General features: G+C 33.2%; 2 protein-coding genes across 7 annotated transcripts in view; both read left to right on the forward strand.

The window, feature by feature from the left end:
• Window positions 1-221: 221 nt before the first annotated feature.
• LOC127855837 (uracil-DNA glycosylase-like) overlaps window positions 222-24,722 on the forward strand; it is a 33,554-nt gene continuing 9,053 nt past the window's right edge. The window contains exons 1-3 of one of the 6 annotated variants that reach the window (XM_052391719.1): window positions 222-367; window positions 14,984-15,348; window positions 15,746-15,945. In XM_052391719.1, coding sequence (XP_052247679.1) covers window positions 14,994-15,348; window positions 15,746-15,945 — 555 coding nt within the window. In that variant the 5' untranslated portion in view covers window positions 222-367; window positions 14,984-14,993. Of the gene's footprint in view, window positions 368-9,280; window positions 9,446-12,170; window positions 12,250-12,446; window positions 12,468-14,639; window positions 14,749-14,983; window positions 15,349-15,745; window positions 15,946-24,722 lie in introns of those variants that run through there. The other 5 variants (XM_052391715.1, XM_052391714.1, XM_052391717.1 and 2 more) reach the window with 5 other exon arrangements.
• On the forward strand, window positions 2,250-6,176 carry LOC127855833 (uncharacterized). The gene is made up of 2 exons (XM_052391704.1): window positions 2,250-2,465; window positions 4,208-6,176. The coding sequence occupies exons 1-2, from the start codon at window positions 2,451-2,453 to the stop codon at window positions 5,750-5,752; spliced, it is 1,560 nt and encodes a 519-aa protein (XP_052247664.1). The 5' UTR covers window positions 2,250-2,450; the 3' UTR covers window positions 5,753-6,176.

Consider the following 24,722-nt stretch of genomic DNA (forward strand, 5'->3'; position numbering starts at 1 on the left):
CTGTGAAAAATCAAGTTTTCGAGTATTTTGCGTTTAAATATTTTTTATGGGAAACCACACGCGCTAAGATAAACATTGTGACGTCACGTCATAAAAGCGCTTAGGCTAGCTTCCATCTTGTTAAGAAACAAAGTAACTGACGTTACGCGTTATTAATGCAATATACAGTTAGGCGTTAAATCGATAAACAACGACGTAATAATTGTGTTTGAATATCAATACGAAGTACACATGCATGTCTTGTGTGGAGATCGAGTGTGGTTGTTTAGATATATATATATAAATGACATAAATCTATGTGTTATTGTGATCGACGAGTTGAAGAAAGGTTTACACGGCGAGGCTTTCCGAGACGTGTCGGATAAATGTAAGTACACACTGGTATTAACATGGTATTCCATTTATCCGATTATATCTTTAATAAACATGATAATCATGAGACAAATAAATTATTAATTTATGGTTTAATTATTGAATCAATCAATAAACGTGAGCAGCAAATCAATTTAGTATAAACAACACGCTTACCTTAATGACGACAATAATCCAATATAATATAACAATTACAATTATGTATGATAAACACACAATCCGAAATACGTTTTTGCATTCATTTGATGCTTTAAACAAATAAATAACTGTTAAAAACATCCAGAGAATTTAACTTAAAATTGTTTGTTTTGACAAATAAATTACGTCACACAACATACGTCATAAATTGCGCAATCAGTTGCATGCAAAATAAAAGTACGGAAAGCCGGTTTTGAGAAATGTTTATATAGTGGAGCAAAATAGTATGATATAAACAATAACAAACGATAGAGTGGTGACGGACTTCTCAAAATAGCATTAATTGAAATAGTTTCATGTATATTAAAATCTCTGTGATATCTTTGGTTACCATCATCAAATACACAGAAAAAATAAAATACAATGTAAGTATCACGTGTACTTGAATTTGTCCGACGAGTTGAAGAAAGGTTTACACGGCGAGGCTTGCCGTGAGCAACACATCATTAGCAGCATAAAGTGCGTTCAAAATAAACAAAATAATCAAACATAATTATAATTTCACATAGCACATTAAAATATCTATTGCAACTGACACCGTTTTGTAGCGAAATTTGATGACTCAATTTCAGCTGTAACAAGAGTTATAAAAAAACTTAATTTAGTATAAACGTCACGCTTACCTAAATGACATCGTTAATCCAATGTTTGTAACAATAAGTTGACTACTTTAATCCAAAGTTTATAACAAACAATTTGAAACGATATGCACTTTCACCTTTATTAATCCATGTCTTTATCGAAACTTAGTTCAAACCACACAATTGTATTGTATTCCTATCTATGTTTACATTTATGCATGATGAACACACAATCCGAAATACGTTTTGCATTCGTTCGATGCTTCAAACAAATAGTTTACAGATGAAAAACACAACGACATGTCCTTAAATTCCAGAGAGTGTAAATAAAACCATTGTGTTTCGTCACCGAAATGACGTCACACAATGTACTGCGTAGTACATTTCGTAATATAAAATCAAAGCGCTGATTGCATTGCAAAATGAATTCAACACTATCTTGAACGCAAAGCTATAATGATGTTTCAATAAAATACACAGAATTTTGTAGACAAAGAAAAAGGCTTAATGCTAGTCGATAGTGTTTAAGATGGGGATGTCCGACACACTGCAGTTGTTTGCTCTTTTCACGTTTTTAATATTATAGTCATGGGAATTGAATTTCTACTTTTTAAGGTAGCTAATCGAACGGCCTCGAAAAAATAAACATGTCTGCGAGTATTATGGTTACTATCAAATGATATGTATATTAATTTTTTGCGAGAACTTTGGTTACAATCATTAAATGCACAAAAAGAAATAGGTTTTCAATTTTATTTCATCTCCCCACTCATTCCATCCCGCGAAACCCTTAAGGTGTCGCAACTCTAGTAATTAAATTTATATAAAATATGTAAAAAAAACTTATCAAACATATATTTCAATATAAATTAAAATAAAAGTTAAGAAGAACATGTGTCGAAAATGCAAAAAGCCAGATATTTAATTCGGAAATCGAAAATGTCTGTACACTCACATTCGCCAGCATGTAAATTGTGCATGTACGATTTAAATCTAAATTTAGTTTACCGATTAATTTTAAATTCCTGCAACGATATCTATTCATACGACACACGAACACTAACTAAAAAGACGAATGCTTCGGTTATTGTAGGAAAATAAGCTCGGGGCGCTTATTTGTTTATGCTGCATTTTATGAAATTCGTCTCCAATGTATGGCTTGTTCTCATTGAGTCGTGGGTTCCCTTTGTGTCGTGGTTATAGAGATCGCGTGAAATCACTTGAAAGAACGTTCGCAGGCGCTGCAGTTCGTTCCGGTAAAAAGTTTGACAGAATCGGCGTTCATTTTACAGATCGAAAATGCGTCAAAAACAGGTAAATAATTCAATTAACCATAACCCGATGCATTTTTATACAGTGCTCCAGCTAGCAATAAATAGAGGGGCGCTGCGCCCCTCTAAAATTTGCCCCCTTAAAAAGCGCCCCTCTATTTTTCTGTCAAATGCCCTTTTGATCTCTAAATTCCTGTTTTCCGGCCGTATAAATCGCCAGAAACATCGACATGAATACACAGATAACACCCTTGCCGGTACATGACTGCCTGGGCGTACTAAGTCAACACATTGTGAACAAACAAGCCCCAAGGGCATGGTTTGTTATCATATCATTAATTAGCCTTTTGTTGCAGACGATAGTAACATGCTGTGAAAGATTATCTCTGAGGTCACGCTTGGTTAGGCACAATCACACTCGAATGAAATCAAACTCAGCACTATTGACTTTTTTTACTTCTGAATTCTTTGGCTATGATTTTTTGTTTGCCAAAATAGTGATTTTTAATTCAAAACACCTATTAAAATTTGAAAATTAATCATCTTTTTTAATGTGAATATGCGGTTAATTTTAAGTCCGAAATTACAGCATTGAAAAACGTATTTGTGTTTGGATTTTATTTCAGAACTTTAAAACACTGTCTGTTCTCAATCATGATGAATTTTAACATGAATAGGGGCAGACAGTTGTTATTTCAACAAATAAAGAGCTTGTTTGGATGGAGGATTTATCACTCTGCAAGTAAAATGTAATTTTGATAATGTTATATATTTTCGCGACCTAGCAAAACTGCCAACGTTGTTGACATTAATTAGTTGAAATAACGTGTTGTAAAATAAATATATCAATGTTTCATTTCTAATCTCCAGACTGGATGCTACTTCATGGTGACATTGATCATTGTTCAGACTTTAAATTTGTCAATATAGATTATTGTTTTAATTAATATGATTAATATTATTGTGGAAAAACATTGGCTCACAGTTATTCAAAGTAACAAATTAAGTGATGACAGTCACAACATTTATTTGACCCAGTGAAACCCCTGAATTTATTTCATGTTTTCTTCATTTCTTCTACAAGGCCACTGATGCTTAAACTGGAACCTGAAAGATTAACATGCAGTTCAATGATGATAGGTGATAAAAAAACATCAAAATCCCCCCCCCACACACACAAACCGGAAAGAAATATGATATCTACATATCTCTAATGCGTGTAGTCGGATGCTAGCCCAAGTCGGTTATGAAATTGGCTACGAAGTTGTTTTCCTTAGCGCCAATGTAGATAGTAATATATTTATTATAATTTCATTACACAAAATGAGGAACAGCATACAATTGGTGAAAACATTCAATGCACTAATGTTTACAATTCATAAGTATATAGTATAAGCAAAGTATATTCTTAAGTATATTAATAACCAAATGCCCTATTTTCCAAAATTACGCGTGAAATTTGCCCTTTTTGGGGAAGCTCCCCTCTATTTTGAAAAGCTGGCTGGAGCACTGTAAATAAACACAAATAAACACTATTTCTACCCTTATATTGTTTCTTAGTAACACAAAATCCCCTATTTATGAGTATTTCCCATGTTACATCGTCTGTTTGACATTTTTACACAAATGACGGTTTGCGCATGCGCGAAGCACTTGCTGTAAACACACTAAAGTTTAGGTCACACTCAACCAATTGTTCCTTAATTGAATTGTTAAAATCAATTGAGAAACAATGGGTTCACTTTGAGAATTCCAATGAAACACATTTTTGTTTTTATTTTTCAGAAACAACCTATCAGACTGATGAAATGCAAGGCATATTCTAGGGAAATGATGATGAGTGCATACAAGGCAGTGAAAGATGACCATTTGCCAGTTGATAGAGCAGCAATCATGTATGGTGTGCCAAAACAAACACTGAGGGACAGAGTGTTGAACAAAGTCAAGATCAGCTCAAGGTGGGGAAAAGATTCATTATTCACCCATGAAGAAGAAGAATTGCTTGTTAGCCATCTGGAAGGGTTGGCCCAGGTTGGGTATGGCATTAATCGCTCTCAGTTGAACATTCTTGCAGGTGATTTGGCTGTGAAACTGGGTAGACGTTTAACTGACTCCAAACTAAGCAACAACTGGTATTATGCATTCTTGAGACGATGGACACACAGGCTGAAAGTCATTAAACCAAGGGGTCTTTCATCAACAAGAGCAGCCGCTGTCACACAGGAGAATATTGACAGCTACTTCAGGGATTTGGATGCTTTTCTTACCAAGTACTCCCTGAAGTGTAAGCCACATCTAATTTATAATCTGGATGAGACTGGCATTCAGCCAGAGCATCGACCATCAAAGGTTATCACAGGAGTTTCGTCAAGCAAAACTCAAGCTGTCACCTCTCCGAATACAGGCACCACAACCATTGTAGCGTGCGTAAATGCGGCCGGAACAGCTCTACCCCCTTACTATGTGTTCAAGGGAAAACGGACAAACGATGACCTATTGAAAAATGCAGCAGTTGGTGCCAACTACGCCATGTCGGATTCTGGATGGGTAAACGGGGAGGTATTGATGAAGTACCTTGAAGAACACTTTCTGAAATTTGTTCAACGAGGATCAGGCGACATTTCCCAACCTATACTGCTCATATATGATGGCCATGCTTCACATGTCTCCATTGACATAGTCAACTGGGCAAGAGAGCACAATGTCATACTGTTTGTGCTACCCCCACACAGTTCTCATGCCCTCCAACCATTGGACATTACATGTTTTGGGCCGTTCAAGTCTATTTTCCACAATGAATGCCATCTATACATGGCTAAGCAGAGGGGAAGAGTCATAACAAAATATGACATAGCTGACTTGTCCGGGAAGGCTTACTTAAAATCCATGACACCAGCAACAATCCAGTCTGGATTCCGGAAAGCTGGCATATCGCCATTTGATCCGACAAAAGTACCAGCAGAAATGATAGTGCCGTCTAAATCATTCCCCAAAATCATTCCAGAATTGCCAATTAGGACCATGAAAGAGCTCCTAGATGAAAAGTTAATGGAAACAGCTCCAAAAGCCAAACTTGAAAAACCAAAAGCTAATAAAAATAAGACACAGGACAAAAAGAAGAAACCAAAAATGGGTGGAAAGGCCATTACAGAAGACTGTACATACTTTCAAAACAAAATTTGCACAAATCACCCCAACCAAGCACAAGCAAAGGAAATATCGTGGACTCTGACATTGAAAGCGAAATTGAAGACGAAGATCCAGCTAACAACTGTTGTATATGCAAGAAGTTTTCACCGCCAGGATTGGATCAGTGTGATGAACTTGTGATCGTCAAATGGGCCCAGTGCACAGCGTGTGGTCATTGGTGCCATCTGCGATTTTGTTCACAGATCAGAGTAGTGCGCCGGCTATCTGATTTCTTCTGTCCGCATTGTGCTGAAAGAGAGTGTTAAATCTTTTGACAGTTACTGCATCTGTTAGGTTGTTTAAATAGTATTTTTATTAAATTGTTATGGATCAGTTAATTTCATTCCATCAGTATTTAATGTTTATAATTGTTTTTGTTGTTGTGTAAATAGTAAGTGACTATCAAGTAATTATTGAGTTTATGCACAGCAATGACTTTTGCATATTTGTCAATAAAATCAATTGTGAAGATATTTTGCAATAACTGTTTATTGACTTTTCTTGCATTAGCTTTATTAACAGAATTTTGCTGTTTTAATTCTTAATTATTGATCAACTAATTTGTTTATCATTTAAAATTATTTATTGTTATAGAAAATAAAATTGCATATGTATTTCAATAAAATTTTATGATTATTGTTTGAAATAAATTAGTTATAAAACACACACACACACACACACACACACACACACACACACACACACACACACACACACACACACACACACACACACACACACACACACAATAAAACACTTACTTGGTTTGCATATAACATTCAATAAAGAATGTAAGCTGCAGTTTATATTGCATTAGTGTGTTTACAGCATGACATATTTGCTTACATACAACAGCCAATCAGAATCCACGACTCAATGAGAACGTATTTCCAAGATGGCCGCTTGACATGATGTAAACAAAACAAATAGTTAGACGTTTTTGTATTCGTTTAAATCAGCAAAAAGTATCCAAATTGATTAACAAAGGGTTATACTTGTGAAATTAAATCTTAATTGATTTGAACTCTTTAGTTAATAAAATATTTTACCGATTTATACACAATTACCCACGACTTAACAAGGCAATAGCATATACCGGTAATTTGTCTTGCCTATTTTGTGTTATTGACCTTATCGCAACATCCGGGCACTTGCGTCAGTTAGAGTTACATGCCCCTTGACGACGGTGAAAACAAAAGCGCTGTCGCCATTTTATTTGCATTGAAATATTTAACACTGCTCGCAATTTTCTTAAGTTAAGGCACATCTTCGCGACCATTTTTAGAATAAAAATACCCAGAAATAGAAATTCCTTCATAATAAATTTAATTTAATGAACGAACACAAATAAGGATGAAAACAAACAACCAATAAATTTTAAATATATGCAACATATAGTAGCTGATTTGAACCTCTATATTTGTTACCTTATTACCTTGTTACGTATTAAATAAATTCTCATGATAAATGTTATTGTTTTTATTTAATTCACACCAATTTCGACACTTTTTGTTTCCGCATGTTAGGTATTTGAATGCCCCTTTCTTCATCACAAACCGATTATCTCGTTATGATCGGATACTGTCCAGACAAAGAAAACACGGTGTCATAAAGCCAGCTGGGGACCTATACTTGGGGCTCTGCATAAACCACATGTGGTCATTAAACACATTTTATGATACCTCTATGTCATCTCTTGTCATACTGAGCAGTCATTTAAGCCAAAATAATTGAATATACAAACTTTGCTTTATAAAACACGTTGACACCTTTAATAAACATTAAATTAAATTAAATGCAATATTTTTCATTTGATTGTTTGCATCATTCTTAAAATCGTGTAAGCTTTTGTATTCTGGTGTTTAAATGCCCCTTTGTTTTGCATAATCCGATTATCTCGTTTTGATCAAATATTGTCCAAACTTAACTGACAAAAAGGTGTCATAAACCACACTGGGTGGCCCAGACAGTGTCATTTAACACGATAGATGCCATCATGTCTCCTCTTTCTGGTAGTATTAAGCAGTCATTTGGATGAATAATTAACGCCGATGTACTTAACAGTTGCTTAAATTAGATATGTGACATATGGTCAAATAAAAAGTTATGTCCAATTTAGATTATCAGAAATTTACACTGTAAAGATACTAGCCCGATTAATTTATTAAAGTATTTAATAATTATAAAATTTACGTAAAAAAACAAGTAACGTATTTAGCGTGTATCAGTTAATTAAAAAGACGTCATTCCGTATTAAGATTTAATGTTACGACAATAAACGATCGACATCATAAAAAAGAAATTACGTTTGACAGCAACGGGGGTAAATAATGTTTGACAAACAAATATTTATACAGACATATGTGTGTTAATTTTTATAATTGTCACTCGTACTCATTACAATGAACACAACTAAGGCTTTCAGTAAGTCATGTACCAGTTTCCCTACGTATTTTACAGCTTCACATTAGCATGATAAATTGACATAGTAGAAATATAATCATAATGTTCGAAGATGAATGAACCCTGAAAAGAACGACAATACTCATTACATCAACATCTACAAGGATACTCCCATTATTACAGAATAAACGAATTTACCCGGTGTCTCAGTGAGAAAGTTAATCATGAATGTCGTCGTACTCGATCATCGGCCACTTGGTCGGGTCATCCAGCTTGCAATTTGTACGGACATTCATTAAGTCCAATTAGTTTTATTTTCTGATCATATCGGGCTTTCGAAATGCAATCTAACCCTTCATAATAGTCAAAAGACATTTTAAACACCAATTACAGGACATTTAATTACCTATCGACTTCCCAATAGGAATGCAATTGACGAAATCTCAGCAGAGGTGCTCAATCAGCGTAGTAAATCGACCGTATCTAGGGCATTGTTTTCACCGTCGCTAAGGGACTGCCCCTTTTGTGACGTCATCGCGATAAGGTCAATTGTAACATATTTTATCAATATATTAAAATTTAACACATATACAAAATTGTATAATCTGGCTTTAACAATTAAAATTAAATTTTCCTTACTTGAAATTGAGTATTTATCTTTGAAAACGATACTTAATTTGTATGATAATTTTGAATTTGGTCGGGTCGTACATCATAGATTTTAAGGGGCTTTTTCAGTTTTCACGTCTTGGTAAATTGACAAAAATAAAAATAAAATGTTTCAGATTCGCGAATTTTCGTTTTAGTTACGATAATTGTGAAGAAACAGTTATAATGAACATTTACCAATCTCTAAAATATCTATTATATACATCTTTTGACGCTTTAAAGGGTCCTTTTAACAGATTATGGCATATTTTGAAGTTTGTCATTAAATGCTTTATATCGATAAATGTAGACATTGGATCTTAAAATCTCCAGTAAAAAATCATTAAAATTAAAAAAAGGGGAAAAAAGTAGCCGGTGTCAGGGCTCGTACCAGTGACCCTCGGAGTCCTGGAGTTAGTCTGAAGTAAAAGCGCATTAGCCCTCTCGGCTATGCCGCCGTTTTTATTCAGTTTCAGTATTTTATACTTTATATAAGGCCACGACTTTTATATTTGTTGGTTTACAAAACCGCCGACCCTAATTTTTGGAAAATGCGAAAAAAAATAAAATCGGAAAATCGTCTTTTTTTTTTTTAATTAATTCCCGACCGCACTGAAAAAGTAGCGAAACTAGAAAAAAAACGATCCGGTTTGAGTGCGGTTGCGAATAAAATCAGGTAAGTACAATCGACGACTGGTTCACATATATTGGACATCGTGCTCGCTTTTCAAAACGCATGTATTAACTTAAACCTGTCGGATATTGCAAATGGCCGCTATATAGGTACACACCTACTCCTGTAAATATGAGGTCGATTTACATCGACCTCATATCGTTTAACGTTATTTTGCAATAGCATCGTTCCGACATGAATTCATGTCGGAAGCTTTAACGGCATCAAATTCATATAACATCACAGAATAATCATGCAATAAATTATTAAACATAAAATATAAACATTATTTTACTAATTGCATTAGAAAAATGTTTATACAAACTTACAAGTAATGATAGTCCAGACCTTAAAACACTACCACTGTTCAAATTCCATATTGTTGCCATATCGCACTGTGTAAATTGAAAGTTGCATAATGTTACCTCATTGGTCGGTTATAAATACATTGTTTCTCTATATATAGTATTCGATTTAGACGAAAATAATAATTTACGTGGAATGTCATATTAGTTTTCCATTAAAACTTTGATCTTGCCGTGTGTGTTTATGGACGTTATTAATTATGTTATACTTATTTTTGTATTTCATTAAGAATTAGAACGTGTAGCCCTTTTTGATAACTGTTTTTAGCAAACGATTCGCGGCTTAATAAGACACGGAAAATAGTTAAAGCGACACTTTCATTTAAAGGTTTAATGTGAACAATATTAAATGAAACCTTTTTTCGGCGTAAGCTGTATTAAGCCAGCTTTTCACCCTGACTTGACCTTTGTAAGTGTCCAATAATACTCAAATAAAATTTCCCGCGGCTAGGTACGAATGAGTACACTTCATTTATTCCATTGGCTGATTTGAGTAGAACACCAGAACATTGGAAACATATCCGCGTCTTTGTAACACTGTTTTACTGCATGAAACAATTTTATCTCTAATGAAAAGGCTCAATAGATAGAACAGTTTTACAATCAATTTTCGACATAAATACAGTTTGTGCGTTCACCTTTTATTTTCAGAGAATTACCAGCGCAAAAGCGTTTATACTAAAGGCTATGTTGTCATATTTAGTACTTACTTGCATTGCATGTCAACCCGCGAGGTTTCGGGTCATTTCGCGGCCATTTGTGAAAGTCAGAGTTTATATACAGTTCATCACCGGAGTTCGCAGAAGGGGTTGCGATCATTGTGTTACACCGGTCTTACTGACAATAACGTAGTGACTGTAATGCATTGCATTCCAATCCGCAAGGTATCAAGGTCAGTTTGCGGTCAGTTGCAGAAATCTTTATATAAACGCCGTCTCGTAAACTTTGTGCACTTGAAGTCTGTTTTGATCAGAAAGATACTAAATAGATATTCGGCGATATTATTGTGGTATGTCAATCATCGATTTTGAATATGGTTTCAACATTTGCATGATAAGGGCCAATTTTGATAAAATTAATTAGAAATATTTATCCATTTAGACCAGTTTATTAAGCATGAGCACAATAATTCACTATACTATAATTATGCAATTAAATAAGATTCGAGTATTGCCGGCTGACCTATATGCACTCGTTTATTTTCATGTTTCTTGTGTTTTTCTATTCTGTAAATATAGATATCTGAGTAATAATATCACATAAAGCAAAATAAGCCACGAAATCTGGCGCAACACCCCGTAATTGATTTGCTTATGATGTAGCTAAGAACTGCGCAGAAAAAAGGCATCCGCTACTTTTTATCTCATAGATGACAATATGGAGATTATGCACGTCTCTTCATTTTGTTCCTACGTCTGTGTTTTATTAAAATGCTCTAGTATAGGGTGATTTAGATAGTCATATCATGTATTAATGGATTGATTACAATTGCTCATTGCATTTGAAGATAAAGATGTATTTCTTTGCATAATTTGATTTGTTGTCTCTATGTTTATAAAGGTTATAAAAGTTATGTTGTCTTTGTTCAGGCCCCGTGTTAACAAAGCATTTTTTTCCAATTGAAAATCGATTTTGCTCGTCATTGAAAATGGATTTCCATTGAAATTGATTGGCAAAAATGAAAATCTGTCAGTTAAAATCGATTTTTATTTGCAAAATTGTTTTGTGAACTCGCGGCCTGGTGTTATTAGTTTTATTTATTTTTTTTCTATTCATTGAATGGATTTTTTTTTTTTTTTTTTTCGACCGCCGGATGGACCATTTTCCAAAAAATTTTTGTAAACCAATAAAAAAAAAAGTCGTGGCCTAAGCAATCATCGTAGTTTCGTAAATTTAAACGACAACAGAACTCTCCAAATTATTCAATCGTTTCGCGTTGCAGCGCTTTATAATTTTTAGGTTTTCAAATTGTCAAAAGATACATAAAATGGCTATATTGGACTATGGTAAATGTTCAGTAATACTGTTTCCTCACAAATATCATAACAAAACGAAAATTTGCGAATCTGAAACAACTTTTTTCAATTTTGTCAATTAACCAAACCGTGAAAAGATCCCTTTAAAACCTGAAAATTTTAAAACATTGTAACGCGAATCGAATTAAATATTTGGAGAGTTCTGTTGTTGTCGTTTTATTTAGGAATACTACGAGAATTGCTTACATGAAGTATAAAATACATCAATCATTTAATGAGCACGGATGACCGATTCAGGCGATTGGTCTAAGCTGACTCCAGGGGTCAGTAGTTTGAGCCCAGTTGAGCGTTACTTTTTTTCTTTCTTAAATATTATTCTTGTTGTTTTTTCCTGGAGCTTTTTATATCCAATGATTACATTTATCAGTATAAAGCATTTAATGACAAACTTCAATGCATGCCAAAATCTAAGAGAAGGTCCCTTTAAGTACCCGGTAGTTTTCTCCCTTGTATATACAAACTCCATTTATATTTTACAGGTATAAGCATGACTATTTAATACGACTTTACAAGGTAAATACACTTTGCAATTAAGGGGATGTTGAATTTTTCTAAATATGTGATTAGAGGCCTGATGCTCTTTTCATGTTTTCAGGCTTATTGACTGTTTACAAAATTACACTGTCTGAATAATTATAAGTGAACTAGTCCAAATAATTAGACGTAAGCTACCCCGCTTACGATGTAAATCGACCTCATATTTATAGGAGTATAAGTGAACCAACTAATTGGTGACGTGTGTATGCTAACTCAGTGAATCATAAATGGACATAATCGTTTTACTACAGTCGACTATTGACACAATTTCCTGCTTTAAAAATATACAAACTTGTTTTGATCACATGCTTTTTAAAGGCAATTTATATTACGACTAATTTTAATTAGATAATACTTCTGTCAACTTGCTGAAGAAAATATTTGTTCCAAAGGTTTCCAGTCAACTCGTACCTAAGTCAACTCGTACCCTAGTCAACTCGTACCCGATTTGGTCAACTCGTACTTTAGTCATTTTTCGGATTGGTCAACTCGTACCTTTTTAATATTTGTTCTTTATGGAAACAAATTGCGATGGGTGTTTGAATGCATTAGATGTTTTGTATGTTTATTGCAGGTACGAGTTGACCAAATAAAGTTATACCTTAATGTATTTATTATAATTGAACATTTTCTTTGAGGCGAATTTCTACACAATTTAAAATATACCGCTCTGTTTCATTTACATAATTTATGTTTATTTACTTAATCATACGCTAATAATCATATTAAAGATAATTTCTAAAAAAATTAATAATAACAGTTCTGTTTTATAAACATGATTTTTGCATGCATCAATATTTATTATACTCTTTAGGATAATTGGTACAACTTAATAAACATATTCTACATAACTAATTTCTATATGATTTAGTTATTGTTCTCAATGTTTACTATATTAGGTTAATACGACACTCAATCAATCAATTAACACAGACCGTTATCTCTTTAATCTCTTAATTAATCGACAACGATCAATAAAGGCCAGTTGCTACTTCACACAGCGCAACAGTCACGCGAGAATTATTGGAAGTTGATCAGTTTAGTAAATTGAATATTGATGATGTTTTTATTGAGATTTAATGATGTTTATATGAATTTTAAATTTATTTGCCTATGCAGGGATCGACAAGATTACAATAAATTAGATAATCCGACCGACGGTGGTTATATATTGCTGAATGAAAGAACCATAAACAACGCAAGAAGTTACACTCAAAATCTCATAATCTTAATGATTATAATACACATTTTAATGTACAAATAATTTATAAATTTAATATATATACAGCTTATATATAAAATAATAAATGATGCACTTTATATTGTGTACATTATAATTTAGACTTTACATACGCACCAGTTCCAAATAGTTTATTATAAATGATTACAGCTAGTAATAATGATAAAATAATAAAAACTGAATAGTTATATTTTATTGAGATGTTTTTATTATATACAATTGACAAATTAAATTAAACTAACCAGTTCCACAAAGCCGATGCTGCCAACGTTCACAAACGTCGCGGACCCGATACCGTATATACGTATGTACTGACGCTATATATTATAAAGATGTAAATACCATCAGTTATAACAAAAAAAGGTTTGTATTCCTTAGTTTACGCTTCTATAGAGGTCCGTTTCTCGAATGAAACTTATAAAAAAAATTATAAAGGGATTACTTACCAGATTTACAGTGTCTGTGTTGCCATCTATCACATTCATCGCACATAATGGCCTTACACTCATCGGAAACAATATGTCCACAAACAACACAAACACAGTCCCTATCTCCCTCATCCATGATGAAGCAGATTAATTAAACAAAACACTTTTAAATTATAATCCACGATAAACAATAAATGAAATTAAGTCCAAGACACGAAACACAGAGTCCGTATTTAGTTTCAAGATATTAATGATTAATGATTAAAGCCAATCTGCAAAGCCTTTATATAGTAATTTGGGGATTTACTCATATAAAAGTGAGAAAAACATACTCCTTTAACTTCAAAGTGGACCATACCTTTAATTGGTTAAGTCATCATGCGGTGTTTACAATCAAACATTTCATCAAAGAAAATGCCGACAACTACCGCGCGTGTCATTTTAGATGCACGACAAACAAATTGTTTAACAAATCGTCGACGGTCCTGTTGTCATAAAGGTGTTATTAGTCAACATTTTATCAAACAAAACGCCGACAAACACGTCCTTTATAATTATACACGTGTGAAAAATAATGAACTAGTCTACTTTTGAAAAAAAAATAATTTTATAACCTTTATCTATATTCATATCAAAAACATATACAAAAACATATTTCACGTCTTTGATATATATAAATAATTTATAGGAGGGTACGTGTTGACCAATTCGGGTACGAGTTGACTAGTGGGGGTACGAGTTGACCAAAAATCGGGTACGAGTTGACCAAATCGGGTACGAGTTGACTGAAGGTACGAGTTGACTTAGGTACGAGTTGACTAGCTTTCGTTCCAAAAATTTGAAGACTTCAATAGTCTAGAGTGCAATCAAATTTCGATTTTTTCAAAACTTGTACAGATGTACATGATACATATGAGGTCTCTCCAATGTTTAAATAAATGCAAAATTGAGATCAATTACAGTTTATGAACTTTAACAAATCAGGGTTTTTTCAATATTTAAGCATAATTATACACTGTTAATAATCTTTTCAACTTTCCAGATAATTTGTCATGCCACCAAAAAGAAAATCTTCAGCTGCAAATGCAAACACAAGCAAAAAACACAAGGTTGAATTGCAAATAACCCCTTCGGTAGAGAAGAGAAAGGAAGCAAAAAATCAAAAACAGGCAAAACGTACAGCGAAAACTCCTGATGAATTTAAAGAAGGCAGAGAAACAGCAAAAAAACTAGATCACACAGAAGGGAAGTTTAAGACACAGAATGAAACACAAGTAAAATTGGGAAAACAATTGAAGACAAACATTAAAACCCAAGTCAAATTGAAGGCAGAAGTTAAAACTTCAGGAAAAGTAAAAGCTGCTGACAAATCGTCAAAAGAAAAGCCAGATAAAATCCAGATAACTGGTAGATATATATGTCTTGTTCTGAGAAAATTTGGCTTAATGCATGTGCGTTAAGTGTCGTTCCCGATTAGACTTTGCAGTCCGCACAGGCTACTCAGGGACAACACTTTCCCATTTAATGGTATTTTTCGTTTCAAGGAAGTCCCTTGTTACTGAAAGTCAAGTTTAGGCAGAAAGTGTCGTCCCTGATTAGCCTGTGCTGACTGCACAGGCTAATCTGGGATGACACTTTATGCACATGCATTAAGCCTTTTTTCAGGACGCGACTCATATATTAGTTTATCATTACATCATGAATAATTAGTATTACTGGTTATATGATACCATCATTTGTCCATATTAAACTAACATTATTTTGTATATATAATCTAAATATTTATACTAACATTTTCTAACAGGCTTGAAGACAAACACATGTCCTGTGCTTGGAGATCTTTTCGTGGATCAAGAATGGAAAGCAGCCCTGGGCGCTGAATTTCAACAGGATTACTTCAAGGAAATTGAGGCAAATTTACAACAGGAATACAGCAAAGGAAAGCAGATTTTCCCCCCTAGGGAACAAATATTCAATGCCTTCAACCTAACACCATTAAGTGAAGTAAGTGAGCAAATAGATTCAGGGCTGTGAAAATCCCTTACTTTACTTTTCCAGGTACTTCTACTGTACACATCGATGTTTGCATTCTACTTGGCTATTATAATCTTATATTTAAAAATAACATTTCGTGTTTTACTATTGATTCAAACAAACATATTAGAATATCACAAAGGACTAGATTACACCTAAATTACTGATTCTAATTTAAACAGGTCATTATAAGGATGTCACAATATGGTTAGAAATTGTAGGTGGAATATGTGGGTTTACCTCATGCAAGAAATATTGAAAATTTTATCAAAAGGGCCAGTAAACATGACAGTCACAAAGTGCACATATGTTCAAATAAGCTTATCGATGAGAGAGAGTCGATGAGAGAGAGATTTAAGAATAGTATAGTTGACACAAGGCCGGGTATGTTTGTATTGGTCAAGCAACGCATAGACTGACCAATGGGATTCTTAGTAATCTAGCCAATCAGCTTATTTAGAAGACTGACCAATGGGATTCATAACGGAGTTTCACGGAGCAAATGTTAGAGGGAAAGAGTTGAGTTAGCGTTTAGACCTAGAGGTGTACAGATGGAAAAAAGACACAATCATGTAGCAATCACAACGTGTTTGTATGACTGAAATATTAGTTAAGTCAGACATTAAATTGGACTAGAAACTGATATATGGTGTTGTTGAATATTTTATCCTACATTATACAGAGAAACCAACATAAAAAGGGAGGGACGGACTTGTCCCATGCGCGACATGAGAAAATGGTATTTAATGCAAAACTCGTCATCTTGACAATACGTGCATGACGAGATATAGAATGATAGGCTACACACCAGTAATTTAAGAGTAATTGACGTTGTTATGACTATGTGTCGTCCATGAACTATGAATGATTACGTGACAAGGACTACAATACATTTTATATTGCAATCATAAACAACTTTGATTTCCCCCAATCATCTGAGATATGAATTTGTAGTGTTAACAACTCTGTTTAGTTTAATGCTCTACATTTCATGGGATGAGTACTTTAAGGGTAGAGTTTTAGCAACATCTCCAGTAGCTTAATTGTAAGAGCACTCGCCTACTAAGCTTGTTCAATAAAAGTGCCCCTGCTTTTTAGTGTCGAACAGTTAGCTTGTACTTGTTCAGGGCCCATATTCACCAACGCATTCTTAGACTAAGAATAAAGAATAGACTTGGAACTAAGAAAGATGCGTTCCATGTTTGACAATAAAGAATATTCTTAATTTTTAGCCTTAAGTCTAAGAATTGTTTGGTGAATACTGGCCCAGGCCTTAATCTTGGATTGTTAACTTGTATGGAAAGTGAGCCATGTTTGAGTTTGGATTGTTTTCTTGTTTAGACAAAATCCCATGTTTGAGTTTTGGACTCTTGGCTTGTGCATTCAGAGTCCTGGATTTGAATCCATGACTTAAGCTTGTAAATATAAGTCCCATCTTTTAGTCTTAGGCAGTTTACTTGTACCTTCAGAGTATTAAAATTAAGTAGCAGCTTTTACATGCAAAGTCCTGGGTTTAAATTGCGGATTGTAAGCCTGTTACGTGCAAAGTTCTAGGTTTAAATCTAGGATTGTAAGCCTGTTACGTGCAAAGTCCTAGGTTTAAGTCTAGGATTGTAAGCCTGTTACGTGCAAAGTTCTAGGTTTAAATCTAGGATTGTAAGCCTGTTACGTGCAAAGTCCTAGGTTTAAATCTAGGATTGTAAGCCTGTTACGTGCAAAGTCCTAGGTTTAAATCTAGGATTGTAAGCTTGTTACTTGCAAAGTCCTAGGTTTAAATTGAAGATTGTAAGCTTGTTACAAAAAAAAAATTAAAAAAATTGGATTGTAAGCCTGTTACATGCAAAGTTCTAGGTTTAAATCTAGGATTGTAAGTTTGTTACGTGCAAAGTCCTGGGTTTAAATCTAGGATTATAAGCTTGTTACATGCAAAGTCCTAGGTTTAAATTGAGGATTGTAAGCTTGTTACGTGCAAAGTCCTGGGTTTAAATATAGGTAAGCTTGTTACATGCAAAATCCTATGTTTTAATCTTGGATTGTAAGCCTGTTACATGCAAAGTTCTAGGTTTAAATCTAGGATTGTAAGCTTGTTACATGCAAAGTCCTGGGTTTAAATCTAGGATTGTAAGCCTATTAGGTAAGTGCAAAGTCCTAGGTTTAAATTGAGGATTGCCCTTCTCAAAATAAAATGCACTTTTTAACAAAATACGCTTTAAAAAGTGTATTTTTTCTGCATTTTTACCAAAAAGTGTATTTTTTCTGCACTTTTTTCATAATTAAGTGAACTAAAGTGCATTTTTTCTGTATTTTCATTATCTTTAAGTGTATTTTACTGTACTTTTAGTGTATCTTCTGTAGACAAAGTGAATCTTTTTATGCAATAAGTGCATATTTTTTTTAATGAAGTGCATTTTTTGTGCATATTAGTGTTATCTTCTGATTTGCAAAAAAAAAATTCTTTCTGTACAAGTGTTGTTTTAGTGCATCTTCATAAAAAAGAGCAACACTATAGCAACTAACTGAAGTTAACGGACAGAGATATAGTGTTTAATAGGAGGATTGTACTGAATTCTTTTTTATCTTCACATAATGTTTATGGTCTTATTGTTGCAATTTTTCTGCTCATAAAATATGTGAATCAGTAGAGCAGCTTTTAAAGGGAAAAGTACAACTAAATCAGGCTGTGGGTAACTAATTAAAAATAATGAAAGTGTCAAAAATATTATGTGGGTGTGCCAGAATCAATTATATCTCCACAACTTAAAAAATAAGTATTTGAACTTTCTTACACTGATATTTAACCCCAATTCAATTAATGTCTACCACATTGACTATTAACATACATTTTAAAAGACAATTTAAATAATTTTTATAATATTACTATTATTTGCTAACACCATTCAGTATGTTATATTGAAATATTAACAATTAAATATAATGTGCTAAGTGTGCTGTGTATTATTCAATATTATTATTATTCAATAAATATCAGATAAGATCAGGATCAGATAAGAGATCCATTAGCATCATAAACACTAATCCCTATCAGTGCTCCATCTAGCCCAAACAAATGGGTGTTTATAGACTTTTGATTGGTTCTGGCACCATCTATTTTAAAACAAACCACTTTTGATTGGTTGGAGCTCAGCAAGTTATTTGGAGCACAGAAAGTTATTTTTTGTAAACAATGTGTATATCAACAATAAGTTTGTTGCAAAGAAAATTCAAAGTGGGTGGTTAAAGTGATATGGTCTCATAGTTCAACAACTGCCATTTTTTTGGAATACTGAAGAACAGCTGTAACAGGTTTGTATTTTCATTTCTGCATCTCTTTTTAATTAAATTAATTATGATCATTATCATATTTATGTATTGTCACTGGGAAATGTAAATGGATAAGTAAATGTAATGCAATTTTAAGGAAAAAAACACCATTTGAATTATTATGGCTGTATTTTATGGTTATTGTCATCTTAAAATTTATTTATACCTATTTCATGTCATTAATTCTTTCCCCCATATTTAATTAGAACTTTTATATTTTATATTTGAAGGTTAAACCCCAAGGTGAAATTTACATTGATCGGAAGATCCATTGGACAGAATGTGCATCATCGCCTGCCAAAAAAAGGGAGCAAAAGGGGGACTACCTGATGTATGGACATTTATACCAGGTTTTACCCTGCACGAGCAGGCCAACTTGAGGGGAACAGGAGTGGGAAACCGCGCCCTGTAGCTTGTCCTTGACCAAGAAAAGATGGTTTTGTTGAGAGGTAAAACTATATAATAAAGGTTATTGCATTTTAAAGATGTCACACTTCCGACCAGTTCACACAGCCAAAGGAGACCACATATATTAGTACATTTATAAACAGTATTTTCTACCAAACGTTATTTCTTTAAATTATTTATGAAAAGCGTTAAGTCACATATGATCACGAGATTAAAATTGCAAAAATAAACAAACAAAAACAACAAGCCAACAAACTTGTTTTGATTTAAATTTATGATATTTATAGCAACTGTTGAACAAGATTACCATAACAGCAATATTTAACCCTTACATTATAAAATATCTTTCAGGACCTTATCTCAAATGAGATCATGCACGAGATGCGCCTCACAGACCATGACAGTAGCATTCAGACCTAATCAGCTGGTGAACTGCTCTATAAAGGGTGGTTTATGAATGCATTCTTTGTAAGGAACAGTGTATAACAACAAATATAGTGACAGGGGCTAAGCTGCTAAATATTGTCAGCATGTATGCAGTGATTTTCCTTGGAAATTCAAAACAACCTGTATATACTGGCTCTCAGAAGGGCATATTTTAGCGCAATAATGAACAAAAAAGGAAGATCTTAAAAATAAGGAATAGATTTATATAAATTTCATGAATACGGTTCATTTATCATATATTAGGATCCAGAATATGATTGAATTGAATGTGCTGCTTTTGTCCATATTAAAAAGGGATTTGGAATTAATGTAATATATAAAAATCTAGTAAATGATAGGGAAAACATTTCAGCTTAAGGAGCGGAAAACTTTAATATTTTTGAAGCGGAAACCACCTGTATTTGGTTGTTAATAAGTAACCGGTAATCAGAGGGGAGAAAAATCACTGGTATGAGCTTGATTTTTAAAGTTGTTAATTCCAGATAGGCAATAGCCCGTTTGAATCCTCTCTTGTGTAGATATGTAACCTTTGTTTTTGTTTTTTAAGGTTTAACATTCTAATAAAGTGTGTACTTATCTATTGAATTGTAGTTTTTGTTTTTAATGTATGTGTTTACACAAACCTTTCATTTAAAGAATGAATGCTGGCTTCAAAATGCTGGGATTTTTTAAAAATTTGGTACATTTTTAAGCATACTAATTTGAAGTGATGAAAAGTACACTTGAGCGAATAATGCGCTTAAAAAATTCACTTCCAACACTTCATAAAGTGTATCATTTGTATGACTGAAAATGCACTCAAGTGTATTAATGCGCTTAAAAATTCACTTTTAATACTGTAAGGTGTATTATTTGTATGACTGGGAATGCACTCAAGTGTATTAATGCGCTTAAAAAAATTCACTTTCAATTTTGTAAGGTGTATTATTTGTATCAGTTGAAATGCACTCAAATGTATTAATGCGCTTACAAAAATTCACTTTGAAAACTCAATGAAGTGTTTTATTTGTATGTCTGGAAATGCACTCAAGTGTATTAATGCACTTAAAAAAATCACTTTGAATACTCCATGAAGTGTATTATTTGTATGAGTGTATCAATGCGCATTAAAAAATTTACTTTGACCATGAAGTGTATTATTTGTATGTCTTAAAATACACTCAAGTGTATAAATGCGCTTAAAAATAAACTTAAGCGCACTTATTATCATAATAAACGCACTTTAGTGTATTATTTCGTAGAAAAAATACACTTATATGTATAAACATACTAGTAAAAAGTGGTTTTTTTTAACAGAAGAAAATGCACTTGTTAAGCAAAAAATACGGTGCCAATAACATGAACATTTGATGCGCATTAAATGCGCATTAAATGCGCATTTAGTGCACTTTTTCGAGAAGGGTGTAAGCCTGTTACTTGCAAAGTCCTAGGTTTAAATTGAGGATAATGTAAGCTTGTTAAGTGCAAAGTTTGACAACTTTTGTTGTATGTTGTCAAGAGAAGTTGTTAAGAAGTGTTTTGTTTATAAGCGTTTTGTTTATTTATTATACAGTTATTTGGAATACCATTTGTTCATTGAAGTGTCTTTTGAAAAATTGAATATTGAACTCGAATAATTTTGATGTAACAACTCCTTGATGTAGTGTAGCTTTTTCTGTGAGAGGCTTGGGAGGAAGCCGGACTGCAACGCCAAATAGAGAAACACCATTTATTTATTAAGAAGATATGCAGTCTTATACAAATACAATACACAAATTACTTTAAATCACTAATACACAATTACATAGGAAAAAAGTCAAATTTTAAGTCTATAGAGCCACTCGCTTTGAAAGTAAATATTAATGTACTAAACTGTAACAAACTTAATTATTAAATTGATATAAATTCACAGACTATTCTATTGCATAGAAATAGTAATAATTTTAATGTAAGTATACATGTTTTATTTCAAACCTGACTTATCTTTGAAACTGACAAAAATTCAGAATAAATCATATTACCATAAAACAGTTAAGTATTTGGTTAGAAAGATATATTTACATTGGTGGTATTTCAAAAACACCCTCAAGCCGATTGGCACGATGTTTTGGGTTATTTTTAACAATAGGGTCTGCATTTGATTGGTTCGTTAATCTCTCTGAGGACAATAAAGAAGATTTTAAATTGTTAAAGTTGATTTGATACATACAACTTCTAAAAATTTTCAAATGAAACAGAGCCAAAATAAAAAAAGTTAAGGATTTTGTTTATGAAGTTGAGAACAAGGCACTTAAAGCAGGTATTTCCCAAGACACTATTTTTAGCACAATTCATTGTGGGTTACTCCTGAATATTAGGGCTGATTTAATAAGAAATCGTCCAAGCAATTTAGATGAGCTTTAAAAAAAAACTCTGAGCAGTCTGAAAGTGCATATGAGTTAAACCCCCCTCAGGCAAATTTATCAGCTACCTTAATTACTGATATTGTGGGGAATGCACTAGGCAATTTTAATTTACTGGAACAACAAAGTTGAAAATTTAATGTTCCCACAAAATTCTGTAAATGCTGTATAAGCATCACCTTCTAATAAACAAAATTATGTTGAACAAAGATCTAATACTAGGGGTGCTTTTAAAGGCATCAATTCAAAATGTACAGCTACCGGTGATAGCAAACCTCATCAAATTTCAAAATGTTGGGCAAAATATAAAAATTGCTACTTCTGTAACAAACAAGACCACATTCAAAAGGCATGTTTCATTGGTTAAAATCTAATAACAGATGACAATTTCCGTCTGCCAGTGGTTACAGTGGGAACCATCTGGAAAGGTCCAAATCTGACAAATATTCTTTGCAACAAAATAAGCATTCAAATTATAAAACTGATGCTAAACCTTCAAAAAAGCAATCAAAAATTGAAAACAAAAAGCCAAACCTAAAAAGTAATGCCAATCAAGTCAAAAATAATAAATCAGTTCCAGCAATTTCAAATGTTTCAACAGAAACAAACCTACTAAACAACTTCATCCAAGTAACCATAGGTAGAAGAAATCTTTAAGCATTAGTTGAATCAGGCGCAATTTTGTCGTGCATTAGCAAATCCCTCTTGAAAAAAATCCAACCGGATATCAAACACCTTGATGCAAGTGATCATTTATGGGTTGTAGGTGTCAGTGGCAAAATGATAAGGGCACAATTATATTAGACATTAAAATAGGAGAAGATTCATTTTCACAAAAATTCTATGTTTTTGACCACATTCATCGGGCTTAAATACTTGCTTGGAATGGATTTTCTAACAAACAATAAGTGTATTCTGGACTTTGAGAGTTTACAGTTCAAAGCAAAAAAGTTCAATAAACATAATTTCCACTCCTAAGGTTGGATTAGCAAGGCTACATAATAGTTTGACCATAGAGGCATGCTCTCAGGTGTGTGTGTGTCAATTAAATGTTCAAAGTTTAAAAATGGTGAGGTTGTTTTGGTCGAAGCTGTAAATTCCATAATGTCAAAAAGCAATGCTTTAGGTAGGGTTGTTGTAAAGCCGACTAATGGCACGAGTTCATGTTTGCTAATGAATCCCTTACCATGTGATGTTCATCTTAAAGCAAATACTGTGATTGGAAAACTCATTCCTGTCCATGAGGACTCAATTAGAAAATTAAATGATGATGATGCTGATCTGTGCGAACTTGGTGTTCATGTCTTGACAGAGGTAGAGGTGAATACCATAATCAATGACTTGGGCATTGATGTTGATGGCCGCAGCCTTACAAGCGTACAGAAACAAACATTGAAACGATTCATTGCTTCAAACAGGGATATGTTTGAAAAAGATACTTCAGAACTAGGCTGTACTGATTTACATCATCATAGGATCAGTTTCGTACCTGCAACGCCTAATAGAAAAACACCATTTATTTATAAAGAAGGAATGCAGTACAGATGGAGGTCTGCATTGCCTTTTTATACTAGTTTGGTGTAACCTAGGAATCATTGCATAATTGGCGTTACCAGGTGGTTATAGAAAACCAATACAGAAAACATTTGTTGTCAAATCAAATCCACAATAAACAACACTATTTTAAAGGAACCTTGATAAAGAAGTTATACAGTAACATATTGCATCATTAAAATGATTGTTGATTTGCATGGAATGTTGTACCAATACAATGTCAAAGGCTATAAGACAAACTTGTTAATAACAACCATAATCTTATATCAGTAAGAATGCATTATAACAGATTTCTTAGTTCAAGTAAATGCTTATTACAAATGTCTTTGTACAACGATCCACAATCAAGCTGTGAAACTGTAAAGTTATGCAATAAGCTTTATAAGCATTATCAATTAGAAAAAGGTTCAATATTAGTAACAACCTGGGAGGCAAAGGGACAAATCCCTATGAAAACAGTCCTAGGTTTAAATCTAGGATTGTAAGCTTGTTACATGCAAAGTCCTAGGTTTAAATTGAGGATTGTAAGCTCGTTACTTGCAAAGTCCTAGATTTAAATCTAGGATTATAAGCTTGTTACATGCAAAGTCCTAGGTTCAAATCTAGGATTGTAAGCTTGTTACATGCAAAGTCCTA

This window comes from Dreissena polymorpha, chromosome 13 (genome assembly GCF_020536995.1).
Source record: "Dreissena polymorpha isolate Duluth1 chromosome 13, UMN_Dpol_1.0, whole genome shotgun sequence".
Classification (NCBI taxonomy): Eukaryota; Metazoa; Mollusca; class Bivalvia; order Myida; family Dreissenidae; genus Dreissena; species Dreissena polymorpha.